General features: G+C 34.1%; 1 protein-coding gene and 1 non-coding gene across 4 annotated transcripts in view; one reads left to right on the top strand and one right to left on the bottom strand.

Annotated features, from left to right (window-relative positions):
* Positions 1 to 7,815: 7,815 nt before the first annotated feature.
* The window catches only part of LOC124637644 (calmodulin-A-like), a 176,030-nt gene continuing 166,047 nt past the window's right edge, over positions 7,816 to 17,798 (bottom strand). The window contains exons 1-7 of one of the 3 annotated variants that reach the window (XM_047174254.1): positions 14,817 to 14,866; positions 13,506 to 13,611; positions 13,002 to 13,035; positions 12,276 to 12,377; positions 10,091 to 10,226; positions 9,636 to 9,784; positions 7,816 to 9,114 (exon numbers count right to left, since the gene is read on the bottom strand). In XM_047174254.1, the coding sequence (XP_047030210.1) occupies positions 9,083 to 9,114; positions 9,636 to 9,784; positions 10,091 to 10,226; positions 12,276 to 12,377; positions 13,002 to 13,035; positions 13,506 to 13,611; positions 14,817 to 14,842 (585 nt within the window). In that variant the 5' untranslated portion in view covers positions 14,843 to 14,866 and the 3' untranslated portion in view covers positions 7,816 to 9,082. Of the gene's footprint in view, positions 9,115 to 9,635; positions 9,785 to 10,090; positions 10,227 to 12,275; positions 12,378 to 13,001; positions 13,036 to 13,505; positions 13,612 to 14,477; positions 14,867 to 17,798 lie in introns of those variants that run through there. The other 2 variants (XM_047174255.1, XM_047174253.1) reach the window with 2 other exon arrangements.
* Positions 11,075 to 11,148, top strand: Trnat-agu. The gene has a single exon. It is a non-coding gene; the product is annotated as a tRNA-Thr (tRNA).

The raw sequence follows: 17,798 nt of genomic DNA, 5'->3' as shown, positions 1-17,798 counted from the left end.
TTCCACATCAGATGTTTTAGATCTTCAATTTGTATAAGTCAATAGAAAGTGCTTATCAAATTGAACAACTTTTGCTAAAACGTCATACCTGTATATGGTACAGAGAAGCTGGGCTCTTGGGGTTCCACATCAGGTGTTCCAGATCTTAAAATTTATTATCTCAGCTGAAAATGCTCATCAAATGAAACAATTTTTGCCATGGCACCATATTTGTACCTCTTATAGTTTTATTGGTCTGTTGGAGTTCTGCATCAGGTCTTCAAGTTTCGAAGATAAATTATAGCCTATATGTTGACCAGGCTTAATACTGATACAACAAAGAAAAAATCATTGAAATCCGTTCAGTAGTTCGGAAGATTAGCGTGTACAAACAAACAGACATACAGACATACAGACATACAGACATACAGACATACAGACATACAGACATACAGACATACAGACAGAATTTTTTTTTGGATCTGTGCTCCATTACTGTTTCTAAACCCCACCCAATTATTATTTTTTTAATATATTCAATGTACAGACACAGTTTTTTTACAGATTTATTATATGTATAGATAAGTAGCACCGACGAGTAGTACGATTAGTAGTACCGACAACATAAACGGCACTTTCTTAAAACAATTATTTAGTTATGTAGTATCTAGACAGATGTTTAACGCAAAAATGACGTTTATTCTGTCAGTGAAGATGGACCTTAATTACTTTGTAAATGATAATTACGATATCTAAAAGTACCATTTCTCCAATAGCTCCTCAACCAAGTACCAAATGATTAAAATAATCTTTTAAGGCTGATTTACATTGAGTCAGTAACTGACGTCAGTGTAGGCGCCGAAAACTGACGCGTGCTATTTACACGAAGTCAGTGTAGTGTCAGTGTTTCGTCAGTAGTACTGTACTGACTTCAAATCAATTTACACGATGGCAGTGCCGGGTCAGCACTGACTTGTCAGTGGACTGACGTCAGTTACTGACTCAATGTAAATCAGCCATTAACGACAGCAGCCGCTTCCACTCTCAAGAGCCTCAGTCGCGCATGCGTGTGACGCGTGTGTTTTCGTCTGTGTGCGCTCGGCACGTGCGTGCGTGACAGGGCCGTATTGTACCAAGTTAGTTGTCTGGGGCCCGATTCTGCTAAGTTAATAATGTCATAATTGAATAGAAATTGAATAGCAATAGCAGTTTTAACCTTAGCGGGCATTCTGCTACTAATATAAAACCGTATTCCTATGACATTCGTTTAGTTTGCGATTGGTCTGCCATTAGGTCTATACGGTAGTTTGCTCTACAATTAAAAATTAAAAAAATACATTTTGCTTCCTAATCCGCCTCTGCACAGTTGTCATAAACAGACATACTGATGATTTTAATTTGAAAGACGGGTGTGGTGTACCGTTTTATTACAAACACTTACAAACGTTCCTAATATATCTGTGGAGGCTTGTTATTAGCAACTGGAAAATATATTTTTGTTACATATTATGTTATTAGTCTGTAAGCCTTCTTAAAATAAAATAAAATAAAATAAAAAATAAAAATATTCTATCTATCTGTTGTTTTGCTTTCAAAGATACTTTACGAGCTCTGCCTCATTAAGACGCCATGTCGAAGTCGCCAGCGGCGCAGGTCTGGCTATTTCTGGCATCCGAAGGAAGAAAACGCACGCTGACTGGCGACCACACTGGCGACTGAGCGATATAGGTGCACTTTACCGTGTACATTATAGTGGCAACCGTGGCAACGTCGCCAAGACTTACGTAGACGCCAGAGTAGCCAGAAACCACGTAGAGAACTGTAGCTCGTAGAGAACGTTTTGGCAACGTCGCCAAATTGGCGTAGCCAGCGTACCTAGCCAGCGACGTCGAATGATCGTCTTAATAAGCAGAGTTCTAACAGAAGTCCCATACAGTTAATGTTTTATTCCTATCTCTGATAAGCATATCAAGAACAGCGGTTAATCGGTATCATTTTTTTTTTTCAAAGTGTTTGCAAGAATGATACTAGCTTATGTTAACTTTAGACATTAAGTCTGTGTGTGAGTCTAGATGTTGCTGGATGATAAAGTTTCAAGATTTCATAGATTTTTCTTTAGATACCTTCAATTTCAAATACAGGTTTTATTGGAATCAACGTTGACTACTGTCAAGAGTCAAAACCTACGTAATGATTTAATTTAAGTACCTGATAAATCTCAAGTTATCTAATACCTATGCAATATCAATTGATAACCTTATCGTAAAAGCTTACAATCAGTTACTTTAATATTTATAATATTTAAAACTATCTTGAGCCCGGGGTTTCATCCGCAACCTCCTGGGTTATCTCTGGATATACCTATTCCCATGACTTGGGTAAATCTTCCACTGACTAGCTTTCTCCCAATTATATGTATAGGGGTCAGATTCATGTCCAGTGCGGCCAGTGTTTTACAAGGAATGACTGCCTATCTGAACTCCCCACCCTAGTTACCCGGCCAACCCAATACCCCTAGGTAAGACTGGTTGTCAGACTTTCTGGCTACTGACTAACCGACTGACAAAAATTTTAAAATGAAAGCCAGGACCCACCAATTTATTGTGCCGAGATGGAAATGGTCACACATCCACGGACGAAGCAAAGTAAGGTTAGTGGTGAAAGGTGAAGGTGAAATAAAATAAATTAATTCACATATCAATTTTATTAAAACTCTTCTTGTTTCATACGAAGCTTGTATATTGATCTAATTACATCAAATATCTAACTTGCATATAGGTACATTACATACATAACTTTTATACATTCAATATTGATTTATACATAAATGTATTAAAATTCAACTGATTTCGACCCAGTCGTGATGAATTTCGAGGTCTTTTTTAAAATAAAATTAATTATTAGGCTTTAAAATTAACAAAATAACTGAGACTGTTACATATTATATTTGCAATAAAAGTATATTCGGATTATTAAACTATTTATAAACCGAATTCAAAAGTTTTAAATATCAAAATAAGCAGCACACAATATTATTATAAAATAATAATTATTAAAATGGATTTTATTCTATACATATCTGGCATTTTAACTTTAAGCATGTGTATATTATTTTAATCTTATAATACGTGATTGTGATTGTCGGAATAATACAAAAAAAAGTTATTATAAAATTTAATTAAAATGACAATGACACCTATTAAGTAATATTCAGCCCAATTAGTTTTGTTTATTTATTAATGTAATGTAATATTATATTATTATGGGAACATTCTAATATAATTTCATTCATGCTATTGATTTCTATATTGGTTTACAATAGTTACCATTACTTTAACACAATGCGTTACCAAATCTACTCATATTAATATATTATTTTATAATTCCATATATATTTATATGTCATGTTTGATATCGTACATGATATAATAAAATATGAAATAAATATTTTTATTTCGACATAAAACTTTGTTGAATTTAATTCAGTAAATTGTCATTTAATATAATTGATAAATAATTTTGTACTATTATTACAATTTAAAATATTATGTGATAAATAAAACGATTTCCTTTTAATTTTAAATATACTTTGGTTTTAAAATATTATTTCTCTATAAGTTAAAATTTGACCTATTTTAAAATTAAGTAATTTTATTGTCATAAAATGCTTTTAATAATCAAATAAATACTTAGATTATTTCTAACGTATCTTTTGGTATAAAATATAGTGAACAACTGTAACGTTTCTGTATATAATCATGTATTTTTAATTTTGTATGACATAAATATTTTTTAGAGTTGTAAATAAAAGCTAAAATTAACTAAACAAAAATGTTTAAGTTTACATACCTAGTTACAAAATCTATACAACTTATTAATCACAAAATAACTTTTAAGCAACAATTTTTAATAAAAATCAACCAATTATTGGATTTAACGTGAAATCTTTCGCTTCTCTCTAAATATACTATTCTAATAAAATAAAACATTGCATGGTAGGATGATCTTAAACTCCTAAACGTTTCCATTAAAATTTTATTATAGTCTTTAAGAGCTTAGCAAAATGTAGAAATTTTTACTATTTCGTTATATTATATAAGTACCCTTTTCGCTTGATTTTGGTAAAATTCCTCCTTTTTAATTAATTTTACAATTAAATAAAATCACCTTAGCATTACTTCGCTAGTACTATAAATATTTTTTTTTTCGATTCCTCGTAACATTAATGAACTCTGGTAATATTTGGCTCATTCAGTCACTCCACATTTTGGAAGACTAACGGAAACCTTTCAGTAGACATTACACATTTTTTTTTTTCTAATTTTATCTACACAAATTCATACAACGTGTATACGTACGATTCTAGAAACTTCTATCATTTTACTGTTTTTACAAAAAATGTTGACACAACCGAACATGTTATAATAATAACTATTTTTTATTCTCTTTAATTTTTATGTTGTCTTAGTCCACCTATTTCAACTATTTGCTTCTAATATGTATATTTGAAACACCCGCACACTGCAGACTAAGGCCTCGGCCTCGAATTTTGCGGGCAGCGGGGCGGCGGCGGCGGCGGCGCGGGAGCGGCAGGATCTTACGCGTATAATCAAATGGACCGGCCCTCGAATACAGCGGTGCGGGAGCGGGCAACGAGCGGTGCACTCCAGTCAAGCGGTGACCGCCCGCGCCGCCGCCGCTGCCGCCCCGCTGCCCGCAAAATTCGAGGCCGAGGCCTAAGGGTTATGAACTTATTTAAAGAATCATTACACTAATCACAAAAGCATGACACTGAGACGACGTATATTACATTTAAAACGTGTAATGAATCCTTAAAATTTTAATTTTATTGTAATAGTTATTATAGGTATATTATTTTACTTTACGGTTATGAAAAGCAATTATTATTTGCAAAACAAATTATTTTTTGTATAAAAGTAAAACGCAGTGAACCCTGCTTTCCGTAAGTTACAAAAATGATGAATTAATTTACAAAATAAAAAAAAATGTTATTCTGTCGTTAAAGGACGATGGGCGTTTTGGTACCCTGTCCAACAGTGTTGATTCTAGTACCATTGCGTAGGTCTTGGCAAGGCAAAAAATGTTTACTATGACGACTAGTCCCAAATCCTTGTCCATTTCGCGTGACATCGACTAATAGAATGTGTAATGTTCATAAATCATCAACGTAGATGTAGTTCTTAAATCGAACTGTATTTAATAAAAACTGGTAAAGTAACAAAAAACAGGAATTAGGCCTTCTTAAAATGTTTGCCTGCCGACTGCTTTAAAAAAAGACTGTGCAGACCTTTGCAGTTCACGCAGAACTAGGTTATGTATTTGATGAAAGTCTTTCAGTATTTACAATCAATTAAGGTTGAAAAGTTAGGAGACGATGTTAACATAGTACATATTACGACTTAATCTTGCTCCTCAAGAGTTGCTGAGATAATGATGAATTTCTTCTTAAAAAAAGATGAATAGAAATGTTTTGAACTTTTGTCAAATCAGATGACGATTGTGTTTCCGTAGTATGACTCCATAGACTATTACAACCTTTAGATTATAATAGAGTGTATCTCAAACAATGTAAGATGTCTATTAACTGAGTTTAAAATTATAACACTGACGACATAATATGCCTCTTAATGAATTTGCATATATGGATGACATACTTGTTTCTATGTCGATTCAATTTTTATCGTTACTCGGATCGGACAGCTAATTGAGGCAGGCCCCATAGTTTTCATTATTCTTCACGCAAATACCTTTCTAATGATATATCATACGTTACTGTTGGAGCGGGTACCAAATCCCATACAAAGTGCCCATTGTCCTTTTATTACAAAACCGTTAATGCACATCGAAGCACTTTTTTAAGCATATTTTTTATATCAATTACTATTATTTTATTTTCTTCAATTACTTACACATAGTTAACATGTTAGAACGGAACTTGCAAAGTCTTTGTTCGAATAAAGACTATTATGTAAATATTATTTTAGTTCGAAATGCTACCATTAATTATTTTGCTATAGTAAAAAATGACCCAATGCGATATTATCACGGAGGAGAAAAGACTAGCGGAGATGCCCTAACGAGAAATCTCCTAACAAAGCAGCGCGCCAAAATTCGGGTGAGCGGGGGACGAGGAACGTTACTGTCTCCACCCGTGCTCCACCCTTATACGCCTTTTATGGGAAGCCACCCATTTTTTGTAAATCCATCTAGCGTGGAATAGGATGATTAAAATCGAACCCTAAACTAACATCGACCACTAGTGACATACTCAAAAGTAATGTAAATACTCAAAATTAATAATTCTTTTAAAATAGTAATTCAATTAGAAAGTTTAAAGAAGCATTCATTTGAAATGAACGAAGAAAGAGAGAGATATAAAAAAGTTAGAAAATTAATTGTTATATAAGTATTATTTTGTGCAGAGAACTTGCCCCACAACAATTTATTTACTCCTCCAGAAATGAAATAGGTATCTAGGAACCATAAAACGGAGACTCGATGAAAAATCATTTTTATTCACCACGGGTGTAAAATACCCCCATGGTGTAATTTAAGTATCAACTTATGGCATTGTGTTAGTTCGTCTACTAGCCGCTATGGCATCACAAGCACGAAAATTCGTTCTATTTGTTCTTGAACCGTGCTGCGATGACTGTTGTTATTTTCGATGTTGCCACATTACGATATTCACCAAGAAAAATGGGAATTAAAATTATAGGGACAGTGTTTATCAAATTAGAGTTTTCACAACTGTATCATAACGGCGCATCCACTAAATAAGTAGCAGACTTTATGTGAGTCGGATGTTGCTCTGAGTAAAGGTACATTCAAAAAGTATGTACGGCAAGAGAGATATACCTATGTAAAACATTGCTGATCTATTCTAATATTATAAAGAGGAAAACTTTGTATGTTTGTTTGGTTGTAATGGATAAACTTAAAAACTACTGGACCGATTTTAAATATTCTTTCACCATTAGAAAGCTATATTATCTGCAAGTAACATAGGCTATATTTTATCCCAGTGCGGGCAGTAGCTCCCACGGTACGCGGGTGAAACCGCGGGAAAACGGCTAGTAATTAATATAAATAAATCTACATAGTTAGAGTTATGATTAATTTTAAGATAATTGCAGCTTTTTTAAATAAGACCTTTTTTAAGAATGGGTGATTGCATTTTCGATGTCTGGTAGCACTTAATTTTGTAACGGGCCTCTCTGTCTTGATGAACACAATTTTACTTCAGATATACGTAAGTCGACTACTTACCGAAAGATGGTGTTTTTATAATATTAAATTTTCATGATAATATATCATATGTTTTGGTTTGTAAATAATCTATAAAAAACTTGTAGAATGCAAGGAAAAATGAAGCTGCTTTTTAAGGCAAAAATTGGTACCAATAATATACATTGATACAAGATTGATACGAAAATAATACAAATTCACTTAGAGGTTCTAGAAATGCAGCTATTCGACGGCAGATGTCTCTAGCAAAAAAAATGTTTTAAAGTTAAAATATTACTTACACGTGAAATGTTATCCTATGGTATGTTTGAGTTTGGGTCCTGAGCAATTTCTACAACTAATGATAGCGCATTTCATCGTTATAATCGAGTAACAAATAAAATCTGTTGAAATTGTGGTAAAAATACAACCATGACAAGATGTCAGTTTGATGTAAAGGACGGTATATGGGCGGTGTCCAGCCACGCCTGTCGTGACGTAGTCATGACGTATTTGACCTACCTGAAGGCGCGTGACCTACCTGCGTTAGGGCATCTCCGCTAGTCTTTTCTCCTTCGTGGATATTATTTTGGCCCGTTGCACGGAGGAAGGAAAGTTAGCGGAGATACCATCCAAGGTTCAGATGCCTTCTTGTAGGTCAAGTAATAAAGTAATGTACGGTAGGCGTGGTCAGTTACTATAAATGACGAGACGTTTGGGTTCCTTGTCAAATCAAAACCAAACTGTCAAAGATTGGTCTTGATTGATTCGGGTTCCATAGAAGGTGTATAAAGTCGGACCTAGTAACGTTCCTCGTCTCCCGAGCACTCGCATTTTGTCTCGCTACTTTCTCTAGAGATTTTGCGTTATGACATCTCCGCTAGTCATTTTGTTCTCCATGGCCCGATGCTATTAAGTTCGGCAATGGCCAACACTTACGGCAGTATTAATGCCGATTAATGACCGATTCAATCGTATCTTTTATTAACTGTTTCGTAGATCTAAACATTTTGTAAAAGGGCTATCTACTAGAGTTTTTTAAGAAAGAATAGAGAATATACTTTGATAGAGTTTATTGGTCACGTGAATAATTAAGTGTAGTCCAAATTCCCAAAAATATAGAGAGGAGATCGATAAACCGGCAAAACGTTTTATAGACTGTCCGATACTTTAGCATAAAGTAACGTCTTCAATGAATTTGTCTGTTACGAATTGTTGCTTTTACAGGTCAATAATATTTAAAAGTTCTTGTCAAATAAGGAACAATATGTTCCATGGTTCGTGGTGTCAAATTATTACTATTGAAAAAGGACATTATAAATTATTGCAAACTTTAACGAAAATACATAGGTGGTTAGTATTCTCTCTACTCTATCTTCTAAAGTAAGATAGCCCTTTTTGCGTTGTTATAAAAAAATCTATTCGAACCGTTCGTTTAGCTTTATTATTTTAAAATATTGTACAACATGACATGTTATCTTAAGGCCTTATAATATGACACTTGAAGCAGTATAAAAACTTAATTATCTGTCACACACCAAATTTACTAATCAGTACTACACATTAAAATTCACATTGTTGCGACAAAATAATCGCAAGTGCGACAAAATAATCGCAAATGCGACAAAATAATCGCAAGTGCGACAAAAAAATCGCACTGTACTGAAATGTGCGCGGAAACTGAAATAAGGGTACGTATACACTGCCACCAAGCGCGTTCTATAAAATGATCCACTTTAGCAACACGTCTATATTGTTAGGACTAGATAAGAGTTTCTTTCCCTCCGTACCGCTGGAGGTACGAGTATGGGCACTGGCTTCCGGGAGGTTCTCTCTTCGGCCTGTGGTCTGCATACTAGTTTTTCGACGTCAATATTGTCACGAACTCTGGAATTTGAAAAGCGTCAACTTTAGTATAAACAACAATTCAGCAATTTTGATATGCATGCTGGGACAAGATTTTTACTTCACATTATCAAGTGCCTAGCCTATACCAAATTATATTCGGGGCGGCTTTTAGGCTTAACCGGTGAGAAGAGTACCAGTATTTTACTTGGAGCGACTGCTATTTTTCCTCCTCAACCTACTTACCTCAACCTTTTGCTAAAACTAATTTACAGATTATTGCGGCAATATGGATATTTATTGCATACCACGAACTTGCTACTTAAGCCAAAACATGTCCTTATCATTGTAATTCACCATATCTGCCTTAACCATCATTGTCTGTCTTAGTTATAAAATTTAAAAATTTAAAATTCAATAAAAGTTATCTCATCATCGTCATTTAGGTACTATGCTGTCACTATAGAGGCCTGCCTCGCAAATCTCTCCCCGTCACATATTTACACTACCTTCTTAATTTGGGTACTTCTTAGTATGCCTATTGGCTTAAGAAATATCCTTACCATCGTAATTGACCATGCCGTCACCATCGAGGTCTGCCTCGCGGATCATGTCGTCGACCTCCTCTTCGCTGAGCCGCTCTCCCAGGTTGGTCATCACGTGACGCAGCTCCACCGACGATATCAGCCCGTCGTTGTTCTTGTCGAATACCCTGGAATTACGAATAGCTTCTTTAATATGATCCAATCATCAGCCATAGCTGTTATTCTCATACAAGAAGTTTAGCCAACTGCACAGGCCATAGTGCACAAGCATTTGCGCAGACACAGGTGCACTCACTATTCCTTCATTCTCAAAGCCCGATGAGACGGCAATCCGACACGACCGGAGAGAAATCAGGCGCAGGACAAACATTTACGTGCTCTCCAATGCATGAGTGTATCAATCAAACTTCCAGACTCCGGGCTGCTTTGTGAAAGTTTCTAATGTATGTAAGTTTATTGGAACGTGTATTTACCTGAAAGCCTCTCTCAATTCATCTTCCCCATCAGCCCCACGCATCTTTTTGGACATCATTTGGAGGAATTCATTGAACTCGATGGTACCGTTGCCGTCCTGATCAACTTCTTTCACCATGTCTCGAAGCTCCGTTTCTGGAATATACAGGGAAATCATATCAGAACTGGATCTGACTTAGGCTACCGATGTATTTTTGGGTTTACGGATTTTTCTTAATGGTTAGGAGTGAGCATATGTCGCACAGAAAAGGAATAGTTTCGTCCAATTTTGCAATTAATACCATTTATTGATAAATGGATTAGTATAAATAAGATAATCTTCCGCCTCAGAACCGTCATTACCGTCTTAGAATTAAATGTGAATTAAAAGAAGTTCCTCCTTATAAATGAGGTATGTAAAGCCCCATATAAAAGAAAACATTAACACGTTTATAATAAAGTAGGTACAATATACACGTATTGTCCCAAACTCAATATTATCATACAAACAGAAAGTAATATCCTCGTAAATTATATCAAAGCGCCTGAGTGAACGTTTTTGCTGAAATAAAAACTACATCAAATATCGTAATAGGTAGACATATTGATTTCTAATACATATTTATTATTTGTTTGAATCATTAAATGTTATAGTAAATAGGCAATAAAAAGTGTCAAAAATGTAATAAAATAAGGAATATGAATTGGTAATTTATGTGCGCAATTTGTAGGATGACTCATATAAGATAAGCGCACTTGTATATATATAAGTAGGTAGGTATATAAATAGTGTGTTGCGTAATGTTAGTACCTACATATTTGTTTAAAAATGAAAAAAATACTGAAAGTTTTCAAGTTTGTGCTATTCATCAGAGTACAAAACTTATGTACATCACAATTACATAAGCTATATAAAATCCGGGTGAATAAAGTAGTTCCCTCACGAAGTCAGGCAAATTGTTAGCAAAAGTTACTGATTCATAATTTCGGCTCTCGCACCCATCGGCGCCGTGGCTTAGTTGGTTAAAGCGCCTGTCTAGTAAACAGGAGATCGTGAGTTCGAATCTCGCCGGGGCCTTGGTTGTAATTCTTTTTGGTCTTTTAGAAATACGTTCAATGATTCAATCAGTGTTTTTTATTATTTTGCCTTGCATTATTATAGAAATTATTTTAATATTTGCTATAAAATCATGTATAAAAGTATGCTATTAACCTCATTTAAAATAGAATTGCATCGTTCGCATATTTGGCAGAGTTTCTAACATAACGTGAGTTATGAAAAGGTGAGGATTATCAACATTTCTTATGTTTATCTTTTAACGAATAGAAACACGAAATACTTTGGTCACCTTGCTATACGGCCGGGAGTCTCACGAGTCATCCTAAGCATTTGGGTCGATTAAAAGGACGCTGAATAAGGTTCATTGAACTTAAATACAAGTAGAGAAAGCTCATTTAATATACTTATTTTTCATTTAAATCAGATACACTCTAAGGAAATTCTTTACCATAACATTGAGCTCCAAATCATAATGATCTCCATAGGCAAGACGAAATGGTATTTTCAAATAAGTGTCCCAAAACTTTGAAACCGCAGATATTCGATATTTCCAAAGACACAATAGCAGGGCTGATATTCAAATTCACCCGGATCTGACCTAATTTTATTCACAACCCTCGAATACCGAAACCGGTCAAGTAATCCGACTTTTTAAACTTCCCTCCATATTCAATAAAATTTTATGATCGTACCTAACCCGGAATATGGACCGTATTGGGGTATAAAACGGATTTATTTAGGATACTCATAATTTTCTAAAAATTAATTCTGGATGTTTGTAAATTTATATTTTATGACGATCTGAAATACCGTCTGTCCCTAAAATTAATTTATTTGCATGTTACCTAAAAGCATATTAGCAATACCAATCTGTTTTGTTTAGTCTCATGAAGAAGAAAAACACATCGAACGGAAACCGCCATGGCTCTTTCGAAAGTCCCATGATAGAAGTCATAGTCAGAAAATGATATCAAAGGGATATTAAATAACTCTACGTAGCCCCGTAATTTAAACTTGTAAAATCGAGCAAAAGACTGTCAAGTCATGTCATCAAGTTTTAAGGCTGTAAATATCTGTAATGTAATGTAGTTACCTACTTATGGTCTTTTATAGAAGTGATAGTATGGTTTTCTGTGTTTACATACCTGAAGGTCTCTGTCCAAGCGATCTCATGACGACTCCGAGCTCCGCCATCGTGATCGTGCCATCCTCATCCTTGTCAAACAGCATGAAGGCTTCTTTGAATTCTGTGGGACCATTAACATTTACAATAAGTTATTGCAAACAGTATATTGCCAAACTAGTCAACAACCGCTTCCAGCCTCTCCCAATAGTCTATCTAATCTGTTGTTTTGCTTACTAGAGATATAATTCGACAATACTCATATGGGGCTTTTTTTAACGACGTCAAAAGTCATCAAATGACCCCAATGGCTGTGGGTTAGCAGCGATGAGGCAGTGTCAGACTCTTACTGACTACAAACCGTCGTGTTCCGTCGTAGGCCAAAAGGCCTACAGGCCAAAATGCTTATTGTTATGTACAGGGCCTAAGGCGGCCCTGGTACCGGCCTGGTACTGGTACAGGGCCGCGGTAACTCTTTCGAACAATCCCGTTGCCCCGGCAGGCCTCGGCCCTGCTGTTCTCTTACTCATATGGGGCTAATGTCAAAATTCTATCTCTAGCAAGCAAATCAAACGGTAGATAGAATATCGCGAACGGACGTAAGACCATACCGTATTTATTTTAAATATAAGTAGGAATGAGTTTGCAAACATCATCTCTTTTTCGGCATTATCGTCCCCCAATAACTGCGAAACGGTTTTAGAAAGCTCTTTTTTAGGTTTATTGAGAAAATATTTGTTGTTGTTACCTGCAACTTGTTCTTCCGTGAGGCCATATTCAGACTGAAATTGAAAGAGATTCTAATTAAACACATGATATAGCAAATAACCTTGTATGTTTTGATTAGTTTGAGTGTGGCCTCGAGACTGTTTCTCTTTTTCGAATCTTTGGGAATGATAAAGTGTTAGTGTTTACGAATAATAGTATGTATATTATGTTACAGCCATACCTACTTAATAATAAAAAAATTGTTTAAATCTGATTCTGTTTTTTTTTTTTAATCTGTTTATTGGTACTCAAAAATACAAGCACGTTATTTCAAATCTTTAGTCAATTAAGTTACAAAAGTTTACGCAAAAGAGTTTGATGGTGAGAAGCGCTTGTTAATTACTTATTTGTGTTTTAGTAGCTATAGAAGATTTTGTATGTTGTATTTGTTAGTTATGAATTTGATTTAAGATTAATGCTCATTAGAGATATTTGATAAACCTATGTTAGCAGTATTATTTTGAACATTTCGAGTATTACGTACTGAAACCTGCCGAATCGCCAAATCACTGGTAAGCCTTCTCAGTCTTCTATACTCTTTGTGATAAATATCCTCAGCTGGCTTCGCAGCCGCCATTTTAAGTTTCTTTCTATATTATCAAAAGTGTATTAAAAAGTTATTTTCAGAACTAATTAGAAACCCATTACGAAAATGTTTTGGAACACGTTCGCAAAAGGTTTTTAGTTTTAGTTAGTTAGTACCTATTCAAAGCTCTAATTTATGGTCGTTGAAAAAGTTTTATATCTATTTTTGAAAACTTTTTAATCATTATTTTTTAATGATCGCCTTTTAAGTTTATTACTTTTCAATTATTGATTGATTATTATTTATGTTCGATAGTAAGTTTGAAAACTCTCTACTATGAATTAAAACCACGCTGACACTTCACGCGTATTTATTTTTGAATATCATTGACGTTTGTCATCAAATCACATTATTTTTATATTCAAGGTTTTGGTAGTACACTCTACTTTTGCTACTTTTTATTTTAAACAAAATGTTTGAAAGAAAACCATTATAATACAGTGTACTTACAACAGTACCTACCTACACTTGAAACGGAGTTTGTATTATGGGCCATATGAACTTACTAAACAAAATAAGCATTCTACTGGATAAAAGATGTCAACAAATAGTATTTAATCATCATTAGATCAACTTAACGCCTTACGCTGGTGAACATAGGCCTATCTCCCAAAAGTCAATCATCCTGGTCTTGGACAGAATGAATCCATAAGCTGTCCGCCAACTTCTTCAAAAAGTTGGTCTAAGTACCGCAGATATTCCTCAATACACAGTACTAACTGTGTTTAAACCCGTTCAAATTCATTTTCTAAATAATTTAATACGCATTTTAAATGCAACAACCACTTATTTTAACTAAATTACATGTTCGATAACTAAAATCACACCAAATTCTACCACTACACTAAAAGTCACAGTTATGTAGCTTACGCTTTTTTCACTTATTGATAAAAACCGCACGACTATTTGATTATCCAAATTAAAAACCGTTTCGAACGTATTTGCACAAGCTCACGACAATTACTACAAGTAAACAAAGCCAAAACAATATGGCGGTGGCGCCAAAAAGAAAAACACATTCTTTTTTTAATTGTTTTCTTTTTTTAAACACGAAACCACGTGAAGGACAATTTTATTTTTAAATAGATATTAGCACAGACACATATTTTTCACACTGAATACTCCTTGGGTTTTTACTTTTTTTTTTTTGCTTTGTTAATTTTATGTTACGTTTGTATTTATTTTTAAAAACGATTAGTGTTATCGTACTGGCGATAATATGCGCGACGCGACATTGTCAGCTTGGATATAAGTGAGATTCTATATTTAAAATAAAATTATTTTCGCTTATTGCTCTAGGCGAGCGTTCTATAATGGTGACAACGCGAGCAAGATTTTGATTGAAATAATCTTGCTTGTTTTCTTCATACGTATATTTTTTTATAAGTTGAAAATGAGGTTTTGATAAAAATAATGAAAGAAGAAGTTAGGACGTATTTTCAGGTGGTAAATACATAATATTTTCAGGCACAAAAAACATTATTTCTCTTTAGTCATCCTCAACCACGTGAGCCTTTTTCCCAACTATGTTTAGGTCGGCATTACCTAGATAGTATCGTATGTAAATAATTGAACACAAAAAAAAATCATTACCAATATTAATAATAAAAAAAATCGTTTAACTGTGAACCGGAGTGCGATATTTAAAATAACCAAAAATAAATAAATATTTATACCCAATTTCATTATCATAATTACATAAAAAAAACGCAGTCAATGTAGAACAAATAAATATTATATTCGGTCTTCTTGGCACAACGCGTGTCATTTGGAACGCGAAACAGTTTTGGCGGGAAAATTATAGACTCATCAACCCGTGACGTCACTAAATACCGAGTATATATGATTTGCTAAAATAAACCATATTGTGTAAGTTTAAGTGTCAATTTGGTTTATCGCTGCATGAACTTCTCGATTTTCGCTATCTAGCGAGGTTAGTCACGACATCTATTGGGAAAACCGTAAAGCATTTGTTATATTGTTTTAGTTTACTTTGGACATAATTAAACTATTTGATTTAAGTTTTTTTTTTAAACTGAATTAATTCAGCTTTAATTAAAACGTTCACGTAAATAATATGATGCGTGTCCCTTTCTTTAAAAAATCAAGCAGCATCTATACTGTAAAAGTATAAAGATTGAAAACTGTGATGGTAAAAGCGGGAAATAAGTGTATGCTATTCAATGTGGGTCTACTGAAACATAATGTACATAGCGAACTGACATGTACAAAAAATATAATCTTCAGAAAATGTTTAGTTCGCCTGTTCATTTATGCATAGCAAATGTTTTTATTTGCACACGAGAAGATAGAAGGATGAAAAGTAGTAGGCACGTAAAAAAATATTTAGCGATGAATAAATTAGCAACCAGGAGGTATTATAAGTATATATAATAGTCGTTTTCTAGTGGAATTCAAATGTTAATTGTGTATTTATAACTATAATTTCATTTTAGCACTTGTGTCCTACCCTTTTGTCCTCCGTGGTCCTACCATTGCATCTGACTTAATCAAGTCATTTGTCTAGCCTTTTCCCAACTATGTTGGGTTCGGTTTCCAGTGTAACCAGATACAGCTAAGTACCAGTGTTTTACAAGGAGCGACTGCCTATTTGACGTCCTCAATCCAGTAACCCGGGCAACCCAATACCCTTTAGTAAGACTGGGTACAATAAATAAAAACCAACTTAATTTAATGTACCAATATTCTCTATACAAAAATACTTAATGTGAAGCATTACTGGCACACCTGATTTTTTACAATAAAATAACTCCCTGATATTAGAGACAATAAATTAATGTTATCCACATTTTATTTGCCTCGTAAAAGCAGTCTACATGACATTGAATTTTTGATACATTTTAATGTGCTATAGAAATAAAAACTGAGCTAAAGTTAGAATGCCCAAGGTTATGGGATAAGAATGAATAGGTATATGGATTACAAAAGTGCGTAAAACCTAGGATAACTTAGTACTGTAGTAGGTACTGGATACTACGAACTAGCTTCTATGTAGGTACTATAAAATAATCGATTATCTTGAAGAAATACAAAACTTCACTAATTGGTTTTTTTCCGCAAAAGAACTATTTATTTGATAAATTAGATTGACTCTTTTCTAAAGCTATTTATTTTTAAATAAAGTAAAGAAGATATTGCTCTTATCGATATGTAAACTACCATACACTTGAATGATGTTTCAAATCTTACTAGAAGCCGGCAGTTTCTAGATAGTTGTCTATTTAAGAACCAAGTTTTTGAGATCAGGACGTAAAACCAAGCCAGAAAACTTTTCAGCTTTCAAATTTTCAAATGGCCACAGGTAGGTAGTTATTATTGACCTTCAAGGGCCTATAGCTGCTAAAAGAATTAAGAACTCATTTGACATTTATGTCACATGTCATAACAAGAAAATTATGATTCCGACGTTCCATCCATTCTTATAATGTGGGCGAATGTGAACACTGGTCATATAAAAACGCCCTAAAATCATAGTGATGAAGTAAATACAACTGATAGTGTCATTTTAACGATCGTCTTTTGACAAAGTATTCAAGAAAACAAATTGTAGCTCTTAAAAGTATTTTGGTTGGTTTTTAGTACTTGGTCAAGGTTTTTAGAACATTCTGAGGTAAAACTTACTATAATCCTATAGTAGTGATTTCTAAAAAGATTCAATGTATGAAAAACTACATTTAACCCCAGAGTTTGTTGTACCTTTTACTGAGTTAGACTCAAAATATTTTCGTATAAAACACAACATCAAAATAAAATATGTAAAAAAAAAAACAGTTACGCTTTCCAAACGACATTCGATAATCCAATCTCATTGACTATTACGTATTCCGTATCTGCAAAAAGCACGCAAGAGGGACAGCAGATATAAAAATGTACAAGTTAGAAAGAAACGGAAGCTAAAGTTTCCCGCGATAAGGCCCACTTTATGTGGCAGTTTGTTACTTTGGCTAGTTTGTTTTGTTTTTGAAATAGCGGTTGATAACGGTTATAGGGAGAATAGAATAGCTGAGTACTGTGGCAACTTTAAGGAACAATATCCTAGTTTTCATTGATCAGGTATTCGATGGGGGAAAAATTGATACGTCCTCAAATTAATTGGTTCCGTCAGTAGACTGGTTTCATTTGAGGTAGACTGATTTCATTTGAGGTAGAGCTCAAAAAGTCGCGGAAAAT

This window comes from Helicoverpa zea, chromosome 16 (assembly GCF_022581195.2).
Source record: "Helicoverpa zea isolate HzStark_Cry1AcR chromosome 16, ilHelZeax1.1, whole genome shotgun sequence".
NCBI lineage: Eukaryota > Metazoa > Arthropoda > Insecta > Lepidoptera > Noctuidae > Helicoverpa > Helicoverpa zea.
This window is presented reverse-complemented; position numbering and strand designations above follow the sequence as displayed.